The 27941-nt window shown below is 43.9% G+C and overlaps 2 protein-coding genes across 6 annotated transcripts in view; one reads left to right on the top strand and one right to left on the bottom strand.

The window, feature by feature from the left end:
* Window positions 1–27622, top strand: part of ELK4 (ETS transcription factor ELK4) — a 59286-nt gene extending 31664 nt beyond the window's left edge. For 3 of the 5 annotated variants that reach the window (XM_077929014.1, XM_077929012.1, XM_028734339.2), the window contains one exon: window positions 702–8753. In XM_077929014.1, coding sequence (XP_077785140.1) covers window positions 702–800 — 99 coding nt within the window. In that variant the 3' untranslated portion in view covers window positions 801–8753. Of the gene's footprint in view, window positions 1–701; window positions 8754–15191; window positions 16622–27603 lie in introns of those variants that run through there. The other 2 variants (XM_028734341.2, XM_028734340.2) reach the window with 2 other exon arrangements.
* The window catches only part of SLC60A1 (solute carrier family 60 member 1), a 46044-nt gene continuing 28366 nt past the window's right edge, over window positions 10264–27941 (bottom strand). Inside the window, exons 4-10 of the mRNA XM_028734337.2 lie at window positions 27703–27871; window positions 20833–20948; window positions 19562–19735; window positions 16747–16894; window positions 15356–15426; window positions 13289–13409; window positions 10264–11481 (exon numbers count right to left, since the gene is read on the bottom strand). Of these exons, the coding sequence (XP_028590170.2) occupies window positions 11417–11481; window positions 13289–13409; window positions 15356–15426; window positions 16747–16894; window positions 19562–19735; window positions 20833–20948; window positions 27703–27871 (864 nt within the window). The 3' untranslated portion in view covers window positions 10264–11416. The remainder of the gene's footprint in view (window positions 11482–13288; window positions 13410–15355; window positions 15427–16746; window positions 16895–19561; window positions 19736–20832; window positions 20949–27702; window positions 27872–27941) is intronic.

Here is a 27941-nt window from a genome sequence, read left to right as displayed (position 1 = left end):
AGGTACAGCTTGTATCTTTAATTTGTGTGACGTGGTGTGTACATCAAAATGGCGTAAGTAAATTACTCAGTTCTTGTATATGGATGCTGAGATGAGAGAACCAAGGTTGTGATATGCAGGTTCAGGTATGCGTATGAGATATATATATATATAGAGAGAGAGAGAATACTCAACGTAATCTACAAACTTTGAAGCTTGAAGTGGCATTTATATATTATGTGCTGGCAGGAGCTAAGAACAGCTGTCCAAAGCTGCTTTTAAAAAGGTTTTCCAGTTGATCTGTTAATTGGCAGAATAAAAAAAATAACAGTCTCACAAGCATTTTGGAGTAAAAGAATTCAACCCAGGATAGCCTTTTATCTCAGTCATGTACTGTAGTCAAAAGTGGCCCAGTGAAAGCGCCCTCTAGTGACAAACTGTTATAGTACCAGGTTAGAAAAACGGAGGCATTTGTCGCCACGTCATCTCTGGTGGCTTTGCTCCCCTGGTTTGTTTCTGTAAGATCATTTTGCAGTGTGAGTAGTGAATTGAAAAGGCAAGTATGAACAGACGAGCTTCTTAGAAATGGTAATGTTAAATTGTTAATTATTCTGCTGAAATGAATAGTCTCAACACACCAGCTATCAGTGGAAAAGATAAATGCTAGTGCACAGAAAACCTTTTACACTGGTGCAATCTTGGTATCGGTTTCTGTTTTTCAGTTTCCATCGGTGCTGAGTACTCATGGACCATTTACGATGTCCGGAATGGACGGCCCCTCCACTCCTGGGCCTTTCTCCCCAGATTTGCAGAAGACATAGGGTATGGCCTTCTGGAAAAAGGACAGGTGGAAATCAAGATAAAGAGGTTTCATCAAAATGATGAAATCTGTTTTCAATATGGGGTTTGCAATTCCACAGAGACAATATGAAGAGGCTTAGGGGTTTTTTTTGCTATTCCCGGTTTAAATGCCTTTTCAAAAATTTCTTTCAAGACATAAGGGAATTTTTATGGAAACGCCTTAATTGGAGACTGTTCTCCAAGATCACTTTTCTCACCTGGTTCTTCTGATTTAAGAAGGCTTCTCTTGGTAAAGCGATTTTTCTTGAGGGGGGTGGAATGCAATGATTGATTCTGCAGCAGCTGATACCAGTCACAACTTTCCTTTTTGACTGGTAACCTTTTGCCCCTTTGCTTCTTGTATAACCTATCAAAATATTAATCTCCATTGGAAGCTGGCATTCCAAGAAATACTTGGAAAATGTTTTTGTTTTTTTTTTAAGGCTTGCTTTAGGGTTGATAATTTCTCTATTAGTAATGCAGGAATGCTGTACGAAAATATATTATCTCTTTGTAAGAGGAAACTTTTCAGGAGCATTTTATGGTGATTTAGAAGAACTGGGCAAAATTTTAAGGGTGTTGCCTGTAAATAGAGAAGATCTAGTTGTGTATCCTTTAGCCAAAATTGTTGATTCATCTCCAGAGAAATGCATAGCACATGGAATGAATGAATTGTTTTGGTCTTTAGAAATATTTGGATGTTTTACGTCTGATATTGCTTGGTAGGTTTAAAAAACAAAACCCTGGTATTTAAAGAAGCACACCATTTTAACTGCAGATCCTGGCAACTGATGTTTTGTGGCATTGGGGTAACCATATATCTGATATGCTGTGTGTGGTGTTGTCTTGATGCTTGATAAGGTCGTATGTAGATCTGACATTTGAGCAGTGAATGTTTGCTTGTATTCTATTATTTTATTCTCCCCTGTCCCCTTTCAACAAATAAGGTATCCAAAGAACAGTCAGTGCTGCTCTTGGCCCCTGATACCTCTGGGTGATCCACTTTTCTTTTTGGCCACACTCTCACTCGGATTTAAAGTTTGAGCATGTTGATGCTCCTAAAAGTAGAAATAATGTGTGGTTATTTGAAAGTGTTCCTGTCGAAGAGGAGGGTGTGAGTGGGAAAGGGCAAGGTGGTGTGGGCTGCTTTATAGCCTGAAAGAGCTAAAAGCTGCTTTCAGACTGCACTTAATCTTGCGGCAAGGGAGTGGTTAAACCATACTTGAACTGTTCTTGGATGTCTCCACTATGAGGATAGTTTAGAGGTAATTTGGTGGTCATGTTATGCTGGCTTCCTGATGTGGCGGTCTGGCTTATATGACTGGAAATTGAAAGTATGATGGGAACCTGGATAGATGTTTACAGCATTCGTTGTTATCTCTCCATAGAAAGAGATGCAGTGAGAGGCATAGTATTTCTGCATAAGTGCTACCCTTATCTTCTAGATTTGGGCCAAAGTCCCGAAAGTACCACAAGACCTGTAGTGTCACATAGCTATTTGATGAAAAGGTAAGATAAATACCAGGAATGGTGTTCGGCAGGGTTTTGCTTTTTTTTTTTTAATTGGGAAGTGTTGACCCGCTACTTATTAAGGACTAAACGCAATTTCAAAATATGTACCTATGTATGAGAGTCCCCTAGGGCTGAGTACCATGCTAAAGGAGAAGACATTAGCTGGTCCCCCCCCCACGCCCACTGAAATAGATATACTAAATTTCTCCTTCTCCCATAGAGTTTGTGATGCACCATTCACAAGAACAGTCAGAAGTTAATTTCTTGGACTACCCTTCCAAAACCACTTCTGGTAAGAGGAAAGGAATGGTGTAATATAGCTTAGAACCCAAAGAGACAGCAGAAGGTGTGTTCTTGTCTGTTACTGAAGGTGCATTGCTGTCATTCATTTTCCAGACGTGATCAGCTAAGTCATTTGAAAGGTCCATGTCTGTTGTGCCTAAATTGAATGTGCAATATTTCCATATATTTTGTTTAATGCAGACATGCAGAAAAATAGCTGCAAGTAGTAAGTGAGAGGAGGCAACCTGCGCCCCCGAGTTTGCACAGGGGGTTTGTATTCTGCCTCATGGGCTAAAGTAATGACAGCACTTTTTAATAGCAGCCAATCTAGGCTGGCTGCTTTTGGCATATGTATTGGGGGTAGGAGAGAAGTCAGAGCGAGGTTTTGTTTTGCTTTACATTTCTTCTTGAGTGCTAAAGGAATGCAATCAAACTATTTGTTCTTTTGTCTTCTTTCTTCCATCACCAAAGGAAACAGGCAGGGTATCTTTCGTCAGATATTTCTTGTGTCGTATATGGTGCACCTGTGCCGCATGTATATTTAAAAACATGTAAGTGAACCAAAGTTGGGCCATCTTGGTAGCAGTTTTGTTTATCCAGGTTTCACAATCTAGCCCCACCAGTCTCAAAAAGATGCACTGTTGTAAGCTGGCTTGTGATACTGGGCTGAGGTATACATACACCTATTGCTCTTCTGTTTCGAGTGATTTGATAGAGCTCCGTGGCTTCATTTTGTGGAGGCTTTGCTTTTCTATTTGGTCTTGACCAGCTCTCTGCTTCATCCTTGACTTGGTAGGTTGTTGGAGGGCTTACAGCGAACAACTGTCTTGTGCTTTTAGCCACTATGCTACAGCACCCTCCCTCGACCCCAGTGCCACCTTTGAAGGGTGGAATTGGTGCAGCTCTATTCTGTCAGTGATCCAAGTGCTAGTAGAATTGGGATTTCATGCTGCAAGGTTTCAAAAGAGATAACCAGCTAATATATATATTTTGTATTTGTGTTTCAGCCAGTTCCAAGGTTGGACAGGTCTTTTTACTTTCATGCATGTTCTCTTTTAGTTTTGTTTTTTGATGTGTTGAAAACATTTTAATTTTCACAAGAAGTTTTTCTTATGCTTTCAACTGTGTGCAAACTTAAGTTAGGGTCTGATCTAACATTAAATGCTGGATGTTATATTTGTGTGTGTGTGTGTGTGTGTATGTATGCGGAAAGGAAAATAACCAGGTGTGTCACCGAGTTAAGGGAGTTAACTGTTTCTTATTTGGGAGTTATTTGGGAGAGAAGAGCAATTCTGATTTGTATTCTGCATACTATGTTGGCATGAATTGGTGTCCGATTGCTCTTTACCTCATTTGCTCAGTTTTGGCAGTCTTTGGGGTAGCCTAAATCATTCATTGTATCTGCTAGAGTTATATTGTTGCCAACTGTTTTATTGCCTTTTGAAGTATCTAATTGCATGTAAGCACTTGTTCACACAGCACATCTTTGTATTGTAGCAAGAGGGCTGCTGTTTGTTTTTAAAACAGAAAGAGTGATTAAGGGATGCCCAAGAAACTAAATGTTGTTTTTCAAGTTCTAAGTAAGCAGAAAGGACTTCCTTCTTTTACCTTGTGTCAGTTTCCCCAAGCACGTGTATTGGATTTCAGCCGCCATTCACAGTCATCCCACCAAGTTTTACAGCAGTTGAAGCTGAAACAGATTGTGAGAGGGCGCAATGAACCCATTATTATCTTTGATTCTATGTTGAGATTCCTGCATTGCACGGGGTTGGACTAGAGGGCCCTAAATTCTGTGATTCTAAGAAATGCCAGAGAACTTTAAATTCTCCACGGCTGTTAACGGGAACATAAATAGTATCAGTAAGCCACAAGGGAATGACCTAATCTAGTGCCGCTGAACACAACAGCTCCTAATCTTGCCAATGTGTGCAGCCTTTTTTTCTTGTGGAGAAAGCATTAGGCTGATGTCTGTGGCCCTGGAGAAAAGTGTGATGTGGTCCTTAAAGGGCTCAAGGGTAGAGGAGAGTATTTAATACAGTCATTTGCAAAGTGAAACTGAAGTACAATTAATGGGTTGTGGTATGATTTGGAAACGCATCTTCTCCCCCCCCCCCCCAGGGGCTGTAGTGGTTAGACCTATCTTAAAAGATGGATGGATAATATTTGATTACCTTGTATTGTGCTTTGCTTTATTTTGCTTTTCACATGTTGTGTATCATATTTGTTAGTTGCTTGGAGATGCTTGGGTAAAGTTACTAATAATCTTAAACAGTGCTAATTCCCAGCTTGCTAAACCATAGCTTAGTGGGTGGAATTGAGCAGCGTGACTATTTCACTGCTTGCTTCTTGGTTTAATAAAGCGACGTTTAGCTGTTGCATCCCAAATGGGGAACTGAATGTTCACCCCGATCTTAAACCATCTTCAAACTCTAGTTTAATATCCTGGCTAGTAAATCAACATTAAACCACAATTCCCCATTTTTGACATAACAGCTTGCTGTGGCTGGAGCACACAGTTTTGTCATTTGTTCCCAGCTACTGAACAGTGGTTTAAGCAAGCTGCGAACTCAGCATCCAAAATGGGCCAGTATCTGCTTAGATATATATTAATGCTTTCTTCCCTTTAATTCAGGGCTGGGCAGTACCACAATAGGATTTATGATCAGGGCTGGCTAACCATTTTGGTCTCAGAGCTTCTCGCAGAAGATCAGTGAGTAGCCAAAATCCTGCTGAATCCTGCTAAAAGGTCTATATAAGCCAACGTCTTATCTCCCCCTGCATAGCTAAATGGGTGCTACAGAAAGTCCCAAAGCAGGAACTTAGTGTTGCTTCTAACAACTGATATTTGGTGACAGCTTTTCCCTGAAAGGAGAAGACCCTCCCTCTTGTTTTATGAATTGATCCTATCCCCGCTTTAAAGCCATCGGCCATCAGAACATCTTGTCACCGTGAGCTCCGTAACGTAAGTGGAGCACTGTATTAATAACTGGAAGCTTTTCTTTTCCCATGTGGGAGTCTTTAGAAAGTCTCTCTTTGGGAAGCTTTGTGTGATCAGAGGAGCAAGTAGTGAGTTGAATGCACAGGTTTTCTAGCTGGTCCTTCTTGAGTGGTGAGATTTCTTTGGGGAAATGTTTTGAAACTGTGGCTTGGCGTTGACTTTTGGTCTTGCTCTTCAGTTGCACCACTTTTAAATGCTCCATACTAGAAGTTTTTTGTTTGTTTTTTAACTACTCTTTCAAACTTGTATAGAAAAGTCTTGTTCTAAAGTATTTTTAAAATAGTGTTTGTATTTTTTATAGCAGTGTTACCAGATGGCCTTATGTACGTCACAGTGTGGGTACAGTAGCATAATTCATGCATCCCCCCCCCTCTATATTTGTATTCGTAAATAGTATGCTCATGTGTATCTAAGAATACGCAAAAGGTAGAGGCTTGGAAGCTAATGAGAGAAGCTAGAACATAGTGCTCTAGCATGAAATACTTGGCAAATGAAAAAAGCCAGAGTTAATATTGTGAAGGAGCCGATGGCTTTACATAAATTCCAGGACTCCAAAACGCTTCAATGTTCTGTCTTTCTGTCACGACACTATCTAGTCTGTAAACAGACCCCTGTGTGGCAATATAGACAAGCTGAACAATATAACACAACACAATGGCCAATAACAATGGCACTAAACACTATTTACAGACCAATACAAATGATCAGAAATTACAACCAAAGTCTCTAAATCTTCCTCACCAGTCACGGGGGAACAATTCAAAAGTTTGATATATACATAATCTGTCACCAAATATCACCGGAACAGAGTTTTCGGATAACCAATCTGCTTCATCAGCCAATCTTGATCAATTCTTCATCAGCCAGACTTGTAAGAATTAATACGAGAAGGATGCAGTTCAATTTCTTAACAAGCCAATCTTACATGTAAGCAAATATAAACGCTGTAGAAAATGTGCTCTGGATCAGTGCTCATATGGTACTGTCTCGGCTGATGAAGCATTGAACAAAACAGATTGGTTATCCGGAAACTCTGTTCCGGTGATATTTGGCGACAGGTTATGTATACAGTGGTACCTCGGGTTAAGTACTTAATTCGTTCCGGAGGTCCGTTCTTAACCTGAAACTGTTCTTAACCTGAAGCACCACTTTAGCTAATGGGGCCTCCCACTGCCGCCGCGCCGCCGGAGCACAATTTCTGTTCCCATCCTGAAGCAAAGTTCTTAACCTGAGGTACTATTTCTGGGTTAGCGGAGTCTGTAACCTGAAGCGTATGTAACCCGAGGTACCACTGTGTATTGAACTTTTGAATTATTCTACTCCGACTGGTGAAGAAGATTTAGAGACTTTGGTTGTAATTTCTGATTATTTGTATTAGTCTATAAATAGTGTTTAGTGCCATTGTTATTGGCCGTTGTGTTGTGTTATATTGTTCAGCAGGACACTATCTAGTGCATTGGTTTTCAGTTGGTGGGTTGAGAGTCATTACCATGATGGAGACTTGATCTGAAGCTGGCTGCAGCAGCAGCTCTACCACCATACAAATATATGGTAAAAATTAAGGACGGTATCCATCGACTTAGTTCTGTTAGTGCCATGGAGCTTTCTCTCCCTTACCTCTCAGAGGACTTAGGGAACCCCCAAACAGATTTAGGGGGCATCAGAGGAGAAGCAAGAGAAGTTCTGTTGCACAACTGGAAGTCCTTGCACAAACAATTACTTCATTGGATGCCACTCAAGGGGATGGGTTTCCAAATGCATGTTTGAGGTAATGCTATGTCTGAAAAGGCTTGAGGACTCCTGGTCCTAGTGCATTTATAAGCACCATTTTGTGGCAGGAGGAGCAAGTTTGGAGGCTCCTGATGAGTTTCAAGTGGTGGCTCTGAGACATTACTTTTCAGATCTGAGCCTTCCATCTCTTTTTGTTTGGGTTACACCTGTTTTAAGATGGCAGAGCATGTTCCTGCAATTGCCATTTTACTTATAAGTTCATGCACTGTTGATTTCTCTTCACACACCCCCCCCCGGCCCGCTTTCTAAATGACTGCTGTTCCTAGAGCAAAATCTCTGCTTTTGCTCAGTTCTGGCATCAAAAGTAGAACTGTCTTGAGTCTTCAACTTAAGGGCTCCAATTGGTTATCCTCCAAGCAGACCAATGCAGGGAAGAGCACTGGCAGTGGATTACGCTAGGTCCTCAGGTTATTGTTACTTACAAGAAGTAACAGAGCAGGTTTACAGAAGGGAAAGGGCTTTCTTATTTTAGCTCCCTTTGGGAATAAAGCCCCTGTTCTTCTCCCAGGCAAGTACTCATTCCAGTACAGAGGACCTTGGGTTGCATGCATGTTCTGCAATATGCATGCAGTCTCAAACCTGGAGGGGACTGTGTTGGTGCATCTTAGAATGGATGCACTATACAAGCCTGTGTGCGGAAGGCTTGGCTGGCTAAACAGGATTTATTAGGAAAATAAGTGAATTTAGCTGGGGGACAGTAGGTTGTTGATGTTTTGTTCCCATTTTTTAAAAAAACTGAAAATCTGTACCATTTGATATATATCCAGTATGTTAATGCCATTCTGTAAAATATTGCTGATATGTAATGCAATTGCATAATAGCCAAAGTTCTAAGTATGTTCTCAGTGTTATTGTTTTGACTATATAAGCACCTCTGGTTAAGATAGGAGGGAGGCCTTCAAAATGTTAACAGGTTATTTAGAAAAGGAAGAATAATCTGCCTCTTAAGAAACAATTTTATTACAGGAGTATAATTCTCGGTCAAAAGCTAGTCTTAAAAGTCTTCAAGAAACTGTAAAGTGATGCCGTTTTTGTGGATTGGTTTGCTATTAAAAGTCGGTATATATTGGCTGTTGCACATCCAAACATAATGAAGGTCTTTGCTGCAAAATCAGGTGACTATTTTCTATTGCTTAGACTTTTGTGCAAAAAAGGTTTAGGGTAATCTTTTTTTTAAAAAAGAAAAGTTTGGGGGAAGCATTGCTTATTTTGTTTAAGAACTGACAGAGGGATATGTTTTGTATAATAATGCAAGATGGCTTTAAACAGTGTAGCAAATCATGTTAATATGTGCAACCAGACTTGCAAAATAATTGTATTTTTTTAAATAAATATTTTTTAACAAATGTCATTATTTGGAGTGTTACTCTTCTGCAGTGGAAAGAAGTTGTCACTGCAGTTCAGTTATAATAGCCATTTCACTCTGGATTCTTGAAATAGAGGTAGTAGCAGTGTAATCACCAAGCATTGTCTGAACCATGTAATATATAAATGTAGATGTGCCTCTTCTCTATCAGTAGTGATGGTACCATTCTCGAAGATCTGAATGTATTCAAATGATGCCTATTCATTGCTAAGTACTGTTCTAGGTTTCTCAGCCACAGCTGTAGCACTGTAAGCAAAAATAGATTGGTGGCATCGTGGTACAATTTGAGAAACCTGCTTTGGAAGAAACAGACTGAACCTCCTACTTTCTTTTTGCTTTCTGGCATTTGAAATATCTGCAACTATTAACCCATTTGTGGTTTGAAGAACATGAATAGCAAGGAAATCAGACTGGAGAAGCAAATTTAAAAGATCGAGGCTATTTACAAACCATACATTTAAAACACCTCCTGCCCCAAATAATAATGGAAACTGTAGTTTAACAGTGCTGGGAAGTATAGCTTTGAGGGGTAAACCACAGTGCCTAGGATTTTGGGGTGCTTTAAAGGGATGATGTATATACAGCCGTTCAGTGCCAGTTTACGACAGTTTTCTGCTTGAATTAAATTACCCCCCCCCAAAAAAAGATTCCTTTTTCTTAGAGCCCAATACCTTAAAGCTTTAACTCATTCAGACTTTCTGCATTCATGTCTCTTGCCTTGCACCCGTGGTGCATCTGAAACAGTTCAAGAGAATTTATCAAGGTTCCAGTTTTCTAACTGATATTTCCTGAGCAGGCACATGTGTTGTTTTTGTAGTTATTTTTAGCTATTACAGAAGCTATACCTATTTAGTAGAATAATTGTAAAATTATGCTTGTTTTTCTCTCTACACTTGAAAGGGACACGAAAGAATTAACTTTCTATAAAGGCTGCTAGCTACTGGGATGAACAGTGATGCTGCAGTACATGTAAAGTGTCTATGCTTGTTAAATAAGTAACGAAGTAGGTATGGATTAATTGCATGTGAGGTGTAACCTCAAAATAAGCCAAATCAGGAATGCAACTTTTACTCCTGCTGTTAACACAATGGTTGCTGTCAGATACAACAGCAAAGCATGGTTTGCCATAAACAAGCAGGTGTAATTTTTGCTCAAGCATGTTCTTCATCTGCACAGTGGAATGAAATTAAAAGTCCCCACTGCTGGTTTATGGCAAATGATATTTTGCTGTTTCACTCACACCTGGTAAACCATGGCTTGCTGTAAACCAGCATGATAACTCAATATTCTTGCAAACATTCTGTTAAAGACAAATTATATTGTTGCTCAGGTTCACATGAGAAATACACTATTTTGCTTAATCGGATTAAGGTCTACCTGGTTCTGCCGCCTTGTCCAAGAATCCTAGGGAGCAGTTGCTGTAGGTAGTCCACTGGAAAAGGCTGTGGCCCAACACACATATATATAAACTTAGAGCACAAGATGACACAAGCTCTGTAATCAAGGCGGGTATATTTTAAGGATTGGACAACATGAAAATCAAAGATGAGGGCGCATACCCATGCAACATAGCAATTGAAGTCAAATGACAACAGAAAAATTCAGTATAATGCACAATTTTGAAATGAGCAGTGCAACAAGCCTCTAGGGGGAAATAGCTCTACTTGAGTGAAGTTGCTGAGTCCCATCTTAGTTACTCCACGAGTTCATGCGACAAGAGCAATCACATTAAACATTCCTTTATATATACACACACATGTATATCTATCTGTGGGACAGAAATTGCAACAAAGCCAGCTCAAGTTTGCTAAAGCTAAGTTTTAAACTATCCCAATACCTTCTCTCTCTAGAACAGTCAAGAACATGGCTGCCTTCTTAATATTCAGTACCTCTCAAGTTCTGCTTCCGGAAGGCACCTCATTATATTGCACAAATGGAAGAGACTTGATGTTTGGCTTCATGTACTTCAAAATTTTCATACTTCATGGGTAAAGCTGTCCCATCAACAGAAGTAGCCTACAGCTCTCCTGTTCCTTCTACTGTACTAATTGTGAACCGTCAGTATATTCTGGTTCCACTCACCTCAACCCACTATTAGTTTCACTGTAGCTTTCCCACTGCCCTGGCATTTCCGCCATGTGAAATCCCATCTGGAGATGCACAAAACTTGAATACTTCAACCCGGGTGATGCAGTATTTTTTTAAAAATAAAATTCTGGATGCCTGTTGTACAGCATCAGTGAATAGAGTTCATAATGCTGCAGCAAACGTTTTGCAACTTGATCAAATTAGAAATATCTACAGCTGCCTCTTGGTTTGCAGTGAATGAACTTTAGGAAGCCTCCCGCCACCCCCAAGGTTCTAAAGTGACAGGAATACACCTTTCACTGCCTGTGTTCCTGAAGGGATATGGGAGGTTACCAGAGGAGTTAAACTTTCACATGTCAAGATTCCAGCCCTTCTAGTCTTCATTCTTGCTACAGTGATTCTTCTCTAGTGACAGACCGACTGGCTGATGTGAATGAGTTGTAACCGACAAGTCTGAGAATAGAAAATCCAGGTAGTTTTAAACCAGACGGTAAGAGCAAATCTTTCTTTTGGTTGGTGTGACGGTGTGCTTGATCCAAATACAAAACTCACGGCTTCCTTTAGCTCTGATAAAGTCCAGGTTCTTCCATTGATGGTGGCGGCTTGTCCGGTGACAGATCCAAATCTGTAAAACAAGATTCCACTCAGCATTCATTAAGAAACGAAACAGCCGGTGGATGAGCTTTGACTTTTAAGGTGGAAGTCATTGGCAGGATATGTACCTTCTGCCCTTTCCAAACACAACCATGTGCACACAACAAAGAGAGCTAGGTTTAGCTGTATGCATGTTCTAAGACATGCATTTCCATTTCACTTTTCTTGGTTCACTGTGTCTTCATGGCACTGCACTGGGTGGTTCCGAGTCTTGCCTACAACTGGCTCTTAATCGGGTCGCGGGGTGAAGTTGCTCCGTTAGCTTCCCAGCAGGTGGGTCACTCTTGTTTACTGCGGGAGGGTGGTGAGATCGTGCGGAAATCGGCATGGCATGAACGCACCAGTGGAGTCAATCTGGTGCTCCTACCAGTGCATTTGCACTGTGTCCACTGCCTCATCCATCTCTCTCCTGGTAAGCAATAGCAACCCTCCTGTTAGGAAGCTAGCCAGTGGCTCTGTTCCACCTGGTGAGCCATTTCAGCTCATAATGGGACATTTGCTACTACTTGCATAATACAGTCAACACCTAACTCAGTTGAGCTCATATCTCTTTATCTGGAAAAACAATGGACTTAATACACTGTAGTAAGATGCTCATGTTGACAGCGGCTGTGTGCAGATGCAACAAGAAGTGGAAATAGGATTAGTTTAACCATCCTATGCACAAAGCTCAAAGCGCACCTGCTCTTCTCCTCCCTTAACCAAGCAGGGAAAGTTCATGGAACCACTGGCTGCAGCCCAAACTCTGGTTTCTTTTGGAGAGAATAAAATAAAACCACGACTGGGAAGGCAGAAACAAGCCTTGGCTTCAGATTGTGGCTTTTTTGTTTCTCTCTATGCTACAAGTGCTGGTACAGATGCAAAGCTACACCAGCTGTCTTCTGCCATGACTTAGATTCTAATTTTTAAATTATTGGTTCTACCGAGACTGCAATCTTGTATTCTCTATTGGTGAGTTGACAGCTTTGTGGCATGTTATCCCCATTCCACAGGGTGAGTTGTGTGCACCAGCTGTAATGTGTGGGTAAAACAAACCATGCTTATTTAGTTGTTACTGCATTTATATCCTACTTCTCCCCCAAAGAGCTGGAGGGTGGTGTACATGGCTCTCCCCCTCGCCATGTTAGCCTCCCAAGAACCCTGAGAGGTAGGCTGGGCTGAGAGTTGATCACCGGCCTAAGGTCACCCACTTAGTGAGCTTCATGGCTGAATGGGGGATTTGAACCCTGGTCTCTCATGTGCAAGTGCAGCACCTTAACCACTACCTCCCAGTTTAGGATTGAAGAGCAGGATGGCTAATCTGTGGCCTTCAAGATGGTCCTCCATGCTGGCTGGGGCTGTTGGGAGTTGAATTCCCAACATTTCCAGGATGCCACATTGGCTACTCCTGGCTTTGAAATGTTGAAGTCTCTTTGCAGCTTAAGCAAGGAAAGCTGACTCATGCTTGTTTTTAAAAATTGATTGAGCACCTTTTAAGCTCTTCCTCCACCCCCACTTTCCTGCTATATTGTTTTTAAAAAGTGCTTTATTTCACCCCTTAGCCACTTTGTCCAACAGTAAAGAAAGTAAAGTTCGGGGTGCCAGACAGATCATTGTGGGCCAAGCCAGGCAGGAAGAACAGGCAGGAAGCAGCTGTAAAGCAAACACTTCCTTGCATTTTCTCCTTGGAGCAAGACACCCTGGCTTGCTTTGCACTAATGCCGTACCCCCCTCTTCCATTCTTTTCAGAAGGTGGAAGGAAGGGGGAGAGGTTGGGATAATGGGCTGGCAGCCCTTACCTGATTGTGGTTGAGGGTGCATCCTGTGGGAGAACAGAAGGAAGATGTAGAAAACGAAGGCAAAGGCTCCAAAGATGGTCCCACACACTAGGAAACTGTAACTGCCCTGGTCATGAATGATCTGTTGCAAAAGAAAAACAGCAAGGTTCAGGGCAGCCTTCGCACCTAATGAGAGCCACACATTGCCTCGAATGGGCCTGGAAGCCAGAGGAATAACGTCAGAGTGCACCAGCCGTGCTGACGGGGGTTGGATATGATCCATTTCCCATGAGTGGGCTGTTTCAGACAGATTGTCTGACCTTCAGAGAAAGCAGCAGATGCCATCTGTTTCCCCAGGGTGTCTACCTGCCAGAAAACCTATCTCAGAAGGGAAAGAGCAGGAGTTCAAGAAATGTACTGCCCGGCTTTCAACTGCAAAGGTGTCTCGAGCCACTCTATGCAACGCCTTGATTCAAAACAGAAAAACTTTTCACCCACTGGATGAGGAGGCTCTCTGTCAAGAAATTTGCTCGAGTTAAACCTCTGTGTTATTTCTTAATTTGGTATCCTGCCCTTCCTCCTAGCAGCTCAAGGTAATACACACCATTCTTATCCTACCCCACTGGCGGAGGAAGGGGTGTGTGGTCTGCCCCAGGTGTCATCCTTGAGATGGGGTTACATCATCGCAGGCGGCACACCCCCCCCCGGTGGGACAGAGGTGGAGATAGCCGCAGCAGCCCCGTGGGACGCTTGCCCCACCCCCGGGTGCATAGCATGTGGGTTGGTCCAGGTGCTGGAGCAGCTAGCTCCGCCTCTGACCTACCCCCCCCAGCTTTATCCTCACAACCACCCTGCAAAGTAGGTTAGGCTGAGCGAGGAAGACTGCCCCCACCCCAAATGCCACTGAGGGATTTGAGCACACATGATGGTTCCTTCCTCAAGGGTTTGAAAGAAGGGTTTGAAAGAATACCACCCAAGGGGCTATGCCGCAGGACTGATGACATGAGGATAGCTGCAGGTTGCATGTTCTGCCACCAGAGGCCGCCAGGTGATAGCCATCATGAGTGGTACTGCATACACTTTGCATACAGGAGATAAGAGATTCAATCCAGTTAAAAGTGGCAAGGGGTGTGGACTAATTCTTAAGGAGACCCCAGAGAGCTGCAAACAGTCCTGGCCTAGGTAGACAAATTGTCTTGGCAGAAGGTTGCTTCCTCTGTTCCTTTCACACTTTATTAGAAACAGATCAATTGCCCTTTGCTTCAGTCTTAGCTTCAGAATGAGCTTGACTTTCTAAAAACTCCAGAAAACCATGAGCAGCATTTCCATACATGGTGAGTTCCTTCTTGCAGGAGTATTTGGATAGAGACAGTCATTAGCATTATGAAGCATGTGGTGGGACACACAGGGTTGTAGCCAAAGCAGCGCTAAGCAATGTATTCCATTAGCACAATGGGGCTTCTCCTGCTTACCTCCCCAGGTTTGCCCCCAATCTGCGCTGAGTTTCCCCCCAACCCTCTGGTAAAGATTTGGGGAAGTCATGGGGTGCAGACAGAGGGAGGAGAAGAGGAGAAGTTGCATTGCACAAGTATAAATCCTTGCACTAATGGAACAAGTACACAGGCTATCATCCATGCTTTGCATGCAGAAGGTCCCAGAGTCAATTGCTGGCTTCTGTAGATAAGGCTGGGAAAGTCTCAGGTTGAGCTGCTGGACCATGGATGGGGAATCTGCAGACCTTCAGATATTCTGGACTCCCAACTCCCATCATTCCTGGCCACCAGCCGTGCTGGCTAGGAATAACTGAAGATGCTCAGAAATTATGGGAACTGGAATCCAACCACAGTTGGAGGGCCACAGAGCATCAGAAGCCTGTTGGATCAGACCGATGTACCATCTAATCCAAAATCCTCTTTCCCCACAGTGGCCCACCAGATGCCCATGGGAAACCAGCAAGCAGGTTCTCTGCCCTATTGCAGACAATACTGAACTGGTGCTCCAGCTGATGGCCATTAGAATCAGTCTCCTAAGCTCTGACCAAAAGAAAGCTTACGCCCAGCAGGGCGTTGGTGGATTCTGCACACTTACCGACCCTACCAGCAACTGCAGAACCATCTCTCCAATACCTGCTCCTGTCACCAGCACAGTAGTGGCACAGCCTGGAATGAAAGTGGCACCACGTTACACTTTTTGCAAGAAGCAGATAAAGGAGACTGAACAGATGCAGCAAGATGCACATGTCCCATCTTTAAGAGCAAGATACAAAGGATTCTTGGAGATTTTTGAAATGTTATGCGGTATAGAAATGCTTTTAAACTCCAGCGGGTGAAGAATGCCGCGGTGAGACTCCTTACGGGGTCTTTGCTGCGAGATCACATTCACCCGGTACTATACCAGCTGCACTGGCTCCTGGTGGAGTACAGGATCAGGTTTAAGGTGCTGGTTTTAACCTTTAAAGCCCTGTACAGCTTAGAACCCTCGTACCTACGGGATCGCCTCTCCTGGTATGTCCCATAGAGGAACTTACAATCTTCAAATAAAAACAACCTAAAGGTCCCAGGCCACAGAGAGGTTAGGCAGGCCTCAACTAGAGTCAGGGCTTTTTCGGCTGCGGCTCCAATCTGGTGGAACCCTCTGTCACAAGAGACTAGGGCCCTGCGGGACTTGACATCTTTCCGCAGGGCCTGTAAGACAGAGCTGTTCCACCAGGCCTTTGGCCAGGGCACAGCCTGACCCCCTCCTTTGGCAATCCTCACAGAACTGTAGCCCAATGGTTGCCATTAATTTGATTTGAACTGATTTTATAATGAAATGATTTTAGAATGTTGCACTATTTTATTGTTGTTAGCCGCCCTGAGCCCAGCTTCGGCTGGGGAGGGCGGGATATAAATAATTTTTTTTATTTTTTATTATTTTAAATATACACATATTCCCCCCCCCCCCCGGGGTGTGTGATAAAGTATGAAACAGAAGAGGGCACCCAAATGTAAATGGCAGAAGTCTGTGGTACAAATGCTATGCTGACGGAAAGGACGAAGGCTTTCCTATGCAAGTAAGTAAGATACATGAATGTTGCTCTTTTATGATAAACCAAATGCTTAAAGCAGTCATCCTTGCACATTCCCCTGGCAGTAAGCTCCAGTGAACATAACAGGACTATGGTCACCATTCTGTTGCCTTCCAGATGCTGTTGGACTACAAGTCCCATGAGTCCCAGCAAGCAAGACCAGTGGTCAGGACTGATGGGAGTTGTAGTCTGGCAGCAACTCACAGACTATGCCTACAGTTAAACAAATACGCAGAGGATTTAGTTGTTTGCTTAGCTTGTGACAAATAAAATAAAATAAAAACAAACCAGGGATTACCTTTAATGGGAAAGTTAAAAGCATGGGCCTCATTTAAAGGGCTCTGTTTTTATTGTGGTTGTTGAAGCTATTCTTTCTTGGTAGAAAGAAAGAACAAGGAGAGATCTGGTTTACCTTTGTACTGGAGAATGTCTTCAGTGTAGGCCAGGACACTAGGGAAAGTGCTGCTGAGGAACAGGCCCAGGGAGGCAGTCCCCACAAACAAAAAGACAACGCTGTAGGAAAAGATCAGGAGCAGGAAGAATGTTACAAGCACTCCAAGCTGCAATGACATAAAAGGAACGGGGAAAAAAATTAAATTAAATATGGAGTAAGAATTTTTTTGTGCTCAGCTAAAAAGACTTGAGTAACCACCACTGCCACCGGGGGGACGGGGACACACAACCCTGACTGTATGAGCCTGTATGAGCCACAGACACGTGGGCATCATTTGGTATCTCATCTCCCGATAATGCCCAGCTGAACATGGAAACTGCTTCAGAAAAGACACACGTTGTGTGTCTTAGATAAGAGAGCTTTAGCAGAAGGCGGCTGATCTGAGCCATTTCATGCATGAAAATCACCACTTGATGCTACTAGTGTAGCACATCGAAAATCCCCCTTTGATTTTACAGATATGGCCACCAAGCTCAACTACTGTATCTGATGTCCCCAGCAGACATCACAGCGGGAGCAAAGAGCAGGCTCACTTCACTAACCCAGGACACAGCAAATTGCTTCTACTCTGCATGTCTGCCCCACTGGCTGTACTCCTTATTTGTGTGTGTGTGTGTGTGTGTGTGTGTGTGTGTGTGTGTGTATCTACCTTCCCTCCAGTGAGCTCAAGGTGGCATTAATGGTTTCCTTTCTCTGCATTTTATCCTCACAACCATCTGTTGAGGTGGGTTAGGCTCAGGGCCACCCAGTGAGCTTCATGCCCAAGTGGACTTATGTCTCCAAGATCCTAGTCCAGATAATATCCTTCCACCTTACTCCACACTCTTGAAAAGAAGATGAAGAAGACAAGAAGTTGGGGGGGGGGGCAGATGCTCTTTTCCTTAAGGACTAGAAGCTTATTACTTCCCTTGCTGACAGTCCTGCATAGTTAGGGCCTTTGAGACCAACCAATTTAGGCTTCATTTTTATACACGCTTATCAGGGTCAGGGAGTAAGCCCCATGGAATTCAGGGGTGAACATGGGTAAGAGCATACACAGTTACTGTGGCATAAATCCATTCCTGCCTAACATAAGATTAAGGCATAATAAACGTGTTTGTTGGTGGCTGCAGTTTCTCTGCAGCTTGCTTGGGACACGGGAAGCGGGGAGTGGGGGAGATAACTACTTTATAGTAAAGTTGAGACATCCTGCTGCCTGCCAGCAGAGAGGGGTTGATTTAATTAATTTAAGTGTTCTGCTTCTTCACAAAACACACAAACACAAACACGGGGTGGGAGGGAGACATACACACAGACAATCGCACACCCACAAACACAACAGGGGAAAGAGGGAATCGGCTTTTATGCTAGAGCAGTGTCTTTTTCTTTTTATTATTACCCCAGTTTATATTTTTACGTGAGAACAGGAGGAGAGAAGGGGCCTGGTTCCAGAAGCCATGCTTCTACCTAAGAAGCCTACCAGCCTGGTGCCTGCCTTTCAACAACAACCTGGGGTCTCTGAGGGAGGGAAGCTCCCACTTGGAGGCTGTCAAGCTCAGCCTGCTTGGGAGACAAGAGCGCTGAGGAGGGAGGCAGGCAGGGGAGATGGTAAAGAGTGCACACACAATTTCTCAAAGAGCAATTTTTGCGTCAGTTTGCTGCTGCCACTACAGGATGCACGGAAATGTAGCTAAGGCAGAGTTAGCAATAGCAGTGGCCGCACAGGACAGGAAGCAGCACCAGCTTCCCAATTTTTGCAATACAGTCATACCTCGGGATAAATATACTTCAGGATAAGTATTTTCGGGTTGCGCTCCATGGCGACCCAGAAGTAACGGAGGGCGTTACTTCGGGGGTTTTGCCACTTGCGCATGCACAGATGCATGCGCGGAAGCGGCAAAACATGACATGCACATGCGCAGACACACAGAAGCATCTTACGTTCTATTTAGGATGCAAACAGGGCTCCGGAACGGATCCTGTTCCTGTTCGCATTCCAAGGTACCACCGTATCGTGTTTTTTCACTATTGGAAGCAAGCACACACACACACACACAATTCACAATATACAGTGGTACCTCTGCTTGCAAACGGGATCCATTCCGGAGGCCCATTTGCAACACGAAAAGCCCACAACCTGAAGCGCCGTATCTGCGCAGGTGCATGGTGCGATTTGGCGTTTGTGCGCATGTGCGAGTGGTGAAACCCGGAAGTAACCCTTTCTGGTACTTCCGGGTCGCCTTGGGGCTCAATCTGAAAAAACGTAACATGAAGCAAATGTAACATGAGGTATGACTGTATTGCCAGGTAATTTTTTTTTAAAAAACGGTTATCACAAACTACTCTTAATATCGATATAAGACAGTATATTGATATATCGCCCGACCCTAATAACAATTCCTTCAAGAAACCCTGGAATTGGAAGGCATGCAAGGATAAGGAGACTGCTTTGCTAGAGATCTCCAGTCGCCCCCCCCCCCTTCAGCACAACTTCCAGGGTTCTCTGAATGAAATGTCCCAGGAATAGGGAGCCTGGGGCCACCCAGAGGTTGTTCAGCTGCTTGGAGCTGCTTCGAGCTGGAGGCCAATGATGTCTGAAGGGCCACAGGTTTCCCATTCCTGCTCTAACCAACTTGCTTGCATTGCTCTCAGCTGCAGAAATAATACGCTCTTGCTTCCAAATGAGGGTGCCAGTCGCTGGTTATATCCATGTTACTGGTCTGCCAGACACGCCATAGCCAGAATAAGTCTGTCTGCTACCTCGGAAGAGAGGGAGAAGAAGATATCGCCATACCACATTGATGAAAACCATAGTTGCTGGCTTCATTCTGTAGGACACAGGGATGGAGATGAGCCGGCCCAGAGTGATGAATCCCCAGAAGAGGCTGGGCAAGTAACCAGCCACCTTGTGTCCCACGGAGAGTGGTTCCTCCACGGCGTAGCTGTACACAAACCCAGAATACTCGCCCTGCAGGAGAGACCAGATTTACTTACATAATCTATATATCACACAAACCTCCAATATAGATCTATATTCCCAGGACACACACACAGTAAAAAGAAATGAAAAAGCATAATGTAAAATAATTGGTTTACTAACACATGTGAACCTATATACAAAATTAAAACAAACTGAAATCGCAATAGTGCATTTAAATTTATTTTACTTTTTAGCGTTTGAGAATGCTTGCCTTAGCAGTTCTGAAAAGCCTGGGGGAAACAGAAATGCTTTTGCCTGGCACCTAAGTTCTAGACATTAGGGCTCTGGGTGGGATTCCTTGAAAAGGGCATTCCAAGGATGAGGAACCACCACAAAAAGGCCCTCCATCTGTGCAGTAACTACACACCACACTTCAGACAGCAGGGGCCTGTGATGGGGATGTCAGCGAATGAACAGATTCAGATGGGACAAGGCAATGCCACAAAATATTTGAGTCCTAAGCCATGAAGGGCTTTGAGAGTTAAGACCAGCACCTTAAATCTCACTGGAAGCCAGGGGTGGTGTTTCAGTGCAGCCAGATGTGAGCTCTTCACTCAGTCCATGTTAGGAAACAAAGTTAGTGTGCTGGGCTAGCTGCAATTTCTGAACAGTTTTCAAAGGCAGCCCCATGCAGCCCACCCTCAAAGTTACCAGGGCATGGGCAACGGTCAAGATTGTATCTACTCAGGAAGGACTGCAGTTGGTGGATTAGCCACAACCAACAGAAGGAACTCGTGATCCTGGAGGCCCAAGAGATAAAGATGAATCTAACAGCACTCCCACACTGGCACCTTATCCTTCACAGAGAGTACAATCCTCAGCAAAGTTGGTTGAACACCACCTCCCTGGGCAGACAAACTGCTGACCCACACAGCACACCTCTGTCTTATCAGGAATGAGTGTCAATTAGTGGAGGGAGACAAGTTTTTAGCTAAAGGCTCTCCATGAGCACTCAAGCCAAGCTACACAGATCAAGTAAAAGACAGTCTTGAAAGCACTTGTTCAGCCCATTCTAGGGAATCTGGAGTGCCCCAGTAGTGAAAATTGGGTAGGTCTGACACTGACTCCTCAATTGTTGCTCTTACCAGGATCCCATCGGTCATAAAGAGGAGAAGGGCACCCATCACATGGACAGCAAAGTAAGAGCAAGGAGCTCCTATGAAATTCTTGCTTTGGCAGCATCCGAAGAGGTCCTCATGCCCTGGGTAGAGAAAACAATAGCACACAAGAGTAGTGAAGCTTCTTGGGTTCCCAAATGGGGTCTCTCTCTCTCTCTCTCTCTCTCTCTCTCTCTCTCCAGCAAAGATTTGCCCCAGAACAGGCTCCAGAGTTCAGCAACAAGTTTATGACTAAAGTATTGTGTCTACCTTCCAAACCACTCAAGAGGTCTCCTCTGGTAAATAATAAGGAGGGGTTATCACTCCTGCAACCCACTTCCCACAACTGAAGGCTGGGAAATGTGGCATTATGGTTAAAATGAGTAGACTACATCCCTGTCACTCCCCAACTCCACCAAATTGTGGTGAACACAGACAGGGGAGAGGCTGGCCTGACACTAATTAAGCACACAAACACACAGGGCTGAAGTCTGTGAGCCTTGGGAGGCCTGACTTGGGACTCTATTCCTGCTGTCTCGGCTCCTCGTCTATAGAAGTGCTTCTGAATTCAGAGTGGTCCAACTGAAAAAATCACATTCAGGAATGTCACACAAAATTAATTTGGGTAGCAGAGGGGGGTTGTTGCTTTTGTGGCCAGGAGTTGTCTGGTTAGATGGTGCTGGAAACAGAATGCTGGGACTAGATCGTAGGTGGGCAGCCTGCAGCCCTAGAACCGAGCATGGTCCTTGGGCTTAATTTCATGTGGCCCTCAGTTTAACTTAAAAAGCCCCCTGAAAGCAATTGGTTAACACCTCCAGCAAGAACAATTCCTCCCTCGACAGCCTACTGGACAGGGAGGAAGAGGGAAGAGAAGAGGGTGGAAAAAAGAAAGCAGGAAATGGATCGCCCCACATTAATTGATGGCTTCAGCCCCATCCACCACTGGAATATGGTTCCTGACAGACATTTATTTATTTAGTTATTTGAGATTCCTTGGTTTACAAAAGTATGCGCAATGTCTTTTTTTTCAAGTTACATTTTCCATAGGTCAGTTTCATTTTCAAGTTACATTTTCCATAGGTCAGTTTCATTTGTTGAGACATTAAGGTTACATTAGGAAGAAAAGGGGGGAAGAGGTGGAGGGGGCCGTGGTGGGTGGGGATGGGCTCAGGAGGCGATGTTTCTGTTCTCCTTAGTGTATGTGTGGGGTTTTGTGTTAGCATCGCTTGTGTGGGTTCTCTTTACTAATTGCTTGTGTTCCTTTGGTGGTAAGAGAAGTTGGGGTTGGCCTAGGGTGTGGTTGTTCGTTTGTGATTGACTGTGGTGAACTTTGTTTTCGTGTGTGAGTGGGGTGAGTGGGTGTTTTTGGATCAGGTTAGCCATATTGATTCGTATGCTGTTGGTGGATTCTTGTCGTTGTCTTGTTGGGCTGTGTATGTGATGAAGGGAGCCATACCAGGGTAAAGATGTCTTCTTCTATTCTGACAGGTTACTTCTGAAGGAATGCAGTCCTTGGCAGGATAAAGGCTGCCCATAATTAGACTAGATGGACCTTTGGTCTGATGCAGCTGGTACTATGGGAGCTGAGGCCCCAAGGCAGATACCACCATTTTACTGGTTTTCTACATGCACCAAAGTGGAATGGGCATTAATATTCTATGGCATTTAAAAATGTGTCTGTGGGAGACGGGCTATTGGTTTATTTTGCTTTTGCTTTTATTATGTATTATTATGTGTTTTCATTTTGTTTTTTTACGTTGTAAAATGTCCTGTGATATTCAGATGAAGGGCAGTATACAAATTTAATAAATAATAATAATAATAATAATAATAATAATAATAATGATGATGATGATGTGTTCCATGTCATTGCTGCTTGGCTTGTGGGGTTAAGAGCAGCCAGAAATGTTTGCATGTATATAAATGCATCCCAGTGTGTGTGCATAGAAAACGACAGAAATATGCAACACCTGGCATTCTTGATGCATATGGCCAAATGCATCTGTAAGCTGCTACACACCGCAGCAAAAGCCACCAAATAAATAAATGAGACATTTTTAGAAGGTGCACAGAAGTTGCTTCTTTCAGAGTTCCAGTAATAACCTTCTTGGCAGAAAGACAGGCTGCTTTTCATCTTCAAACCACTTGGTGTGTGAGATAATTGCCTCCCTTTTGCTCATGGGAGTTATCGCAATGCAGGGGAACAGATGCCTTGGCCCAGAAGGAAACACCTTCCTTGCTAGGAGGCCAGAGTGGGCATAAAACATCATTCCCAATTTGGCAAAGGCCTTGACATGGACCGGAACAAAGGTTGGTATTAAATGCAGGACAGGAGAGAAGCTTTTGCAATCACACCAACATTCCTTCTCTGCTACAAACTGGGGTGGAATCCACAAACATATAAAAATCATTCTGAAAATGCTTTTTTAAAAAAGCGTTTTTAAAAATACATTGAATTTTCTATAAGGCTCATGATCGCCATCTAGCGCCACATTTTATATTGCACTTAAAACAGATTTAAAACGTTTTATTTGCAGCTGTATAGCTGAGTCCTGGGTAAATGCCAGCAGAGAAACCTGCTCCCAGGGATTTCAATTCATTACCTACAGAGCTAATACTAAACAGAAGCCAAGAATGAATAATGTACAATTTTCTAGGATCAATAGGATTCAACCTATTTGGACTGGTTTGGCTTCCTTAGTTTTATATGTGTTCTGGGAACATAGAATCATAGAATCATAGAGTTGGAAGAGACCACAAGGGCCATCGAGTCCAACCCCCTGCCAAGCAGGAAACACCATCAGAGCACTCCTGACATATGGTTGTCAAGCCTCTGCTTAAAGACCTCCAAAGAAGGAGACTCCACCACACTCCTTGGCAGCAAATTCCACTGTCGAACAGCTCTTACTGTCAGGAAGTTCTTCCTAATGTTTAGGTGGAATCTTCTTTCTTGTAGTTTGGATCCATTGCTCCATGTCCGCTTCTCTGGAGCAGCAGAAAACAGCCTTTCTCCCTCCTCTATGTGACATCCTTTTATATATTTGAACATGGCTATCATATCACCCCTTAACCTCCTCTTCTCCAGGCTAAACATGCCCAGCTCCCTTAGCCGTTCCTCATAAGGCATCATTTCCAGGCCTTTGACCATTTTGGTCACGTTCCAGTTTGTCAGTGTCCTTCTTGAACTGTGGTGCCCAGAACTGGACACAGTACTCCAGGTGAGGTCTGACCAGAGCAGAATACAGTGGCACTATTACTTCCCTTGATCTAGATGCTATACTCCTATTGATGAGGCCCAGAATTGCATTGGCTTTTTTAGCTGCCGCGTCACACTGTTGGCTCATGTCAAGTTTGTGGTCAACCAAGACTCCTAGATCCTTTTCACATGTAATGCTCTCAAGCCAGGTGTCACCCATCTTGTATTTGTGCCTCTCATTTTTTTTGCCCAAGTGCAATACTTTACATTTCTCCCTGTTAAAATTCATCTTGTTTGTTTTGGCCCAGTTCTCTAATCTGTCAAGGTCGTTTTGAAGTGTGATCCTGTCTTCTGGGGTGTTAGCCACCCCTCCCAGTTTGGTGTCATCTGCAAATTTGATCAGGATGCCCTTGAGTCCATCATCCAAGTCGTTGATAAAGATGTTGAATAAGACCGGGCCCAAGACAGAACCCTGTGGCACCCCACTAGTCACTCTTCTCCAGGATGAAGAGGAACCATTGATGAGCACCCTTTGGGTTCGGTCAGTCAGCCAGTTACAAATCCACTGAGTGGTAGCATAGTCAAGACCGCATTTTACCAGCTTCTTTACAAGAATATCATGGGGCACCTTGTCAAATGCCTTGCTGAAATCAAGGTAGACTACATCCACTGCGTTCCCTTCATCTACCAGGCTTGTAATTCTGTCAAAAAACGAGATCAGGTTAGTCTGACATGACTTATTTTTCAGAAATCCATGCTGACTATTGGTGATCACAGCATTCCTTTCTAGGTGCTCACAGACTGTTTGCTTAATGATCTGCTCCAGAATCTTCCCTGGTATTGATGTCAGACTGACTGGGCGGTAATTATTTGGGTCCTCTCTTTTCCCCTTTTTGAAAATAGGGACAACATTTGCCCTCCTCCAGTCTGCCGGGACTTCGCCTGTTCTCCAGGAATTCTCAAAGATGACTGCCAGTGGTTCTGAAATCACATCTGCCAGTTCTTTTAATACTCTTGGATGCAGTTCATCTGGCCCTGGAGACTTGAATACATCTAGACTAGCCAAGTATTCTTGTACTATCTCCTTAGTTATTCTGGGCTGTGTTTCCTCTGCTGAATCATTTGCTCCAAATTCTTCAGGTCGGGCATTGTTTTCTTTATTGGAGAAGACTGAGGCAAAGAAGGCATTGAGGAGTTCAGCCCTTTCTGTGTCCCCTGTTTGCATTTCACCATCTTCTCCTCTGAGTGACCCCACGGTTTCTTTGTTCTTCCTTTTGCTACGAACATACCCATAAAAGCCTTTTTTGTTGCTTTTAACCTCTCTAGCAAGCCTGAGTTCATTTTGTGCTTTAGCTTTTCTGACTTTGTGTCTACACGTGCTGGCTATTTGTTTGAATTCCTCTTTGGTGGTTTCCCCCCTTTTCCATTTTTTGTACACATCCTTTTTTAATCTTAACTCAGTTAAAAGTTCTTTAGATAGCCACCCTGGCTTCTTTAGGCACCTTCCATGTTTCCGTCTCATTGGTATTGCCTGAAGTTGTGCTTTTACTATCTCCCTCTTAACAAACTCCCAGCCATCTTGAACTCCCTTTCCTTTTAGTATTACTGTCCATGGGATCTCACCCAGCACTTCCCTAAGCTTTATGAAGTCGGCTTTCTTAAAGTCGAGAAATTGAGTCCTAGTATGCTTGGCTGCTCCTTTCCGCTGTATAGTAAACTTCAGAAGAGCATGATCACTCGCGCCTAATGATCCTTCCACTTCTACCCCACTAACCAGGTCATCAACATTGGTTAGGACCAGATCTAAAATGGCTGTTCCTCTTGTTGCTTCTCCCACTTTCTGGACAATGAAGTTGTCTGCAAGGGCAGTGAGGAATCTGTTTGACCTTATGCTCTTGGCTGAGTTTGACATCCAACAAATATCCGGGTAATTGAAGTCCCCCATTACTACTATCTCCCTTCCTTTTGCATGCTTGGCCATCTGTTCCAGGAAGGCATCATCTATGTCCTCCGTTTGGCTTGGGGATCTATAGTAAACTCCCACAATGAGGTCACTGTTATTCTTCTCTCCCTTAATTTTGACCCAAATGCTCTCACTTTGGCTTTGAGGTTCTAAATCTTGGATCTCTTCACATGTATACACATCCCTGACATATAACGCCACTCCTCCTCCTTTCTTGTCTGGTCTGTTTCTTTGAAATAGATTGTATCCCTCCATTATTACATTCCAATCGTGGGATTTATCCCACCAGGTTTCAGTGATTCCTATTATGTCATATTTAGTTTGCTGTACCAGGAGCTCAAGCTCATCTTGTTTATTTCCCATGCTTTGCGCATTAGTGTACAGACATTGAAGTCCATTAATCATTCCCCCGTGTCTCTTATTTAAGGATTTTCTCCTCCCACCACTAGGTCTGCATGCTCTTTGCTCCATTCGGTCTATGACATTTGGATGATCATCTTCATGCTCCTACCTTCAGGAGCACTGTCTCCCTCCCCCACATTAGTCAGTTTAAAGCCCTCCTGATGAGGTTTCTGAGATTTTTTGCAAAAACATTCCTCCCAACCGTTGTGAGGTGCAGCCCATCGCTTGCCAGAAGTCCATCTTCAAGAAACTGCATTCCGTGATCTAAGAATCCAAACCGTTCCTGTTTGCACCATTTGCGAAGCCAGTTGTTCACTTCCACTATTTTTCCCTCTCTCCCTGGGCCACGTCGTTCAACTGGGAGGACAGATGAGATGACAATTTGTGCATTTAATTGCTTCAATTTCCTAAGCAGAACTATGTAGCTGATAGCACAAATAGGGTTCTAGCCTAGTACTCAAGCCTTTTCAGTTTCCAAAATACTGTTTCCATGTGTTTGACTCACTTGTCCATGAACATTTCAGAAGATAAGAGCATAAGAAGAGCCTGGTGGATCAGGTCCAGTGGCCCATTTAGTCCAACCCCCTGTATAGGTATTCACTCAACTTATGTGCGATCAACTTGCACGCAACCGTGTATACATGCGGCGCCAGGAAATAATTAAATGATCCAATTCAAAGCCAGAAATGGCAGGAGAGAGCTGAAAAGTCCTTGTGGCTCATGAGGTCACAGAGCCTGAAGAGGACCTCAGTGAGGGTGGAGGAAGCCCCAAAGAAACCGGAGGGGCAGCGGGGGCCTTGTTGATGCTGCTCAGCCTTTGCACCAGGTGGGTGGTGGCAGGGTGCCAGCTGAGCAGGTTTTGGCAATGCTCTACCAAAAAAGCTTGACGGCTTTTACCGGTGTCCTTAGAAAAGCTCAACCACTTTGGGTGCTCTCTTAAAATGTTCCGCCCCAGGTGGCAGCAGGGTTTGCTATGCCGCTGTCTCAGTGGCCACCCATGGGAAGCTCACAAGTAGGACCTGAGCTTGACAGGGTTAGGGTTAGGGTTTGCCCTCTTGCAGTTTCTGGCCAGAAGCACACTGTCTCTGTCGGAGGAGGTAGAACACAACCATCAAGGCAGTAGCCACAGACAAGGTAAACCTGGGAAGCTTAATGCAGAATATTTCCCTCTGTGCTTTGCTTCATCCCTTTCCCGCAGCAAAACAACACACCCTCTTGCTACAACCTGTGGAGAGAAGTGGGCTCTGATACCATGGCAATGGGCTCTGCATGCACAGCCCGGATTGGCAGCTCTCACCTATTTCTGGCTGAGTTCTTGGCGAGGAGGTGGAAGAGTCATCCCGGTCGGCTATCCGCGTTTCCAGTGCCAGCTCATCCGCAGGCAGTAGTGGGGGGCTGCCGCTTTGACACCAAGGCACCAGCCTCTCCTTGTAGAGCAGCAGGAAGACGGCAAAGGGGACTGGGAGCTGCAGAAAAACAGGCAAAAAGAAAAGTCAGTTGTGTGTCTTATAACAATTTTCAGCCCCTAGGGTTGAT

The sequence above is a fragment of the Podarcis muralis genome, chromosome 5 (assembly GCF_964188315.1).
Source record: "Podarcis muralis chromosome 5, rPodMur119.hap1.1, whole genome shotgun sequence".
In the NCBI taxonomy this organism is placed as follows: Eukaryota; Metazoa; Chordata; class Lepidosauria; order Squamata; family Lacertidae; genus Podarcis; species Podarcis muralis.
The sequence above is the reverse complement of the archived record's forward strand: the minus strand, read 5'-3'. Positions and strand labels throughout refer to the sequence as shown.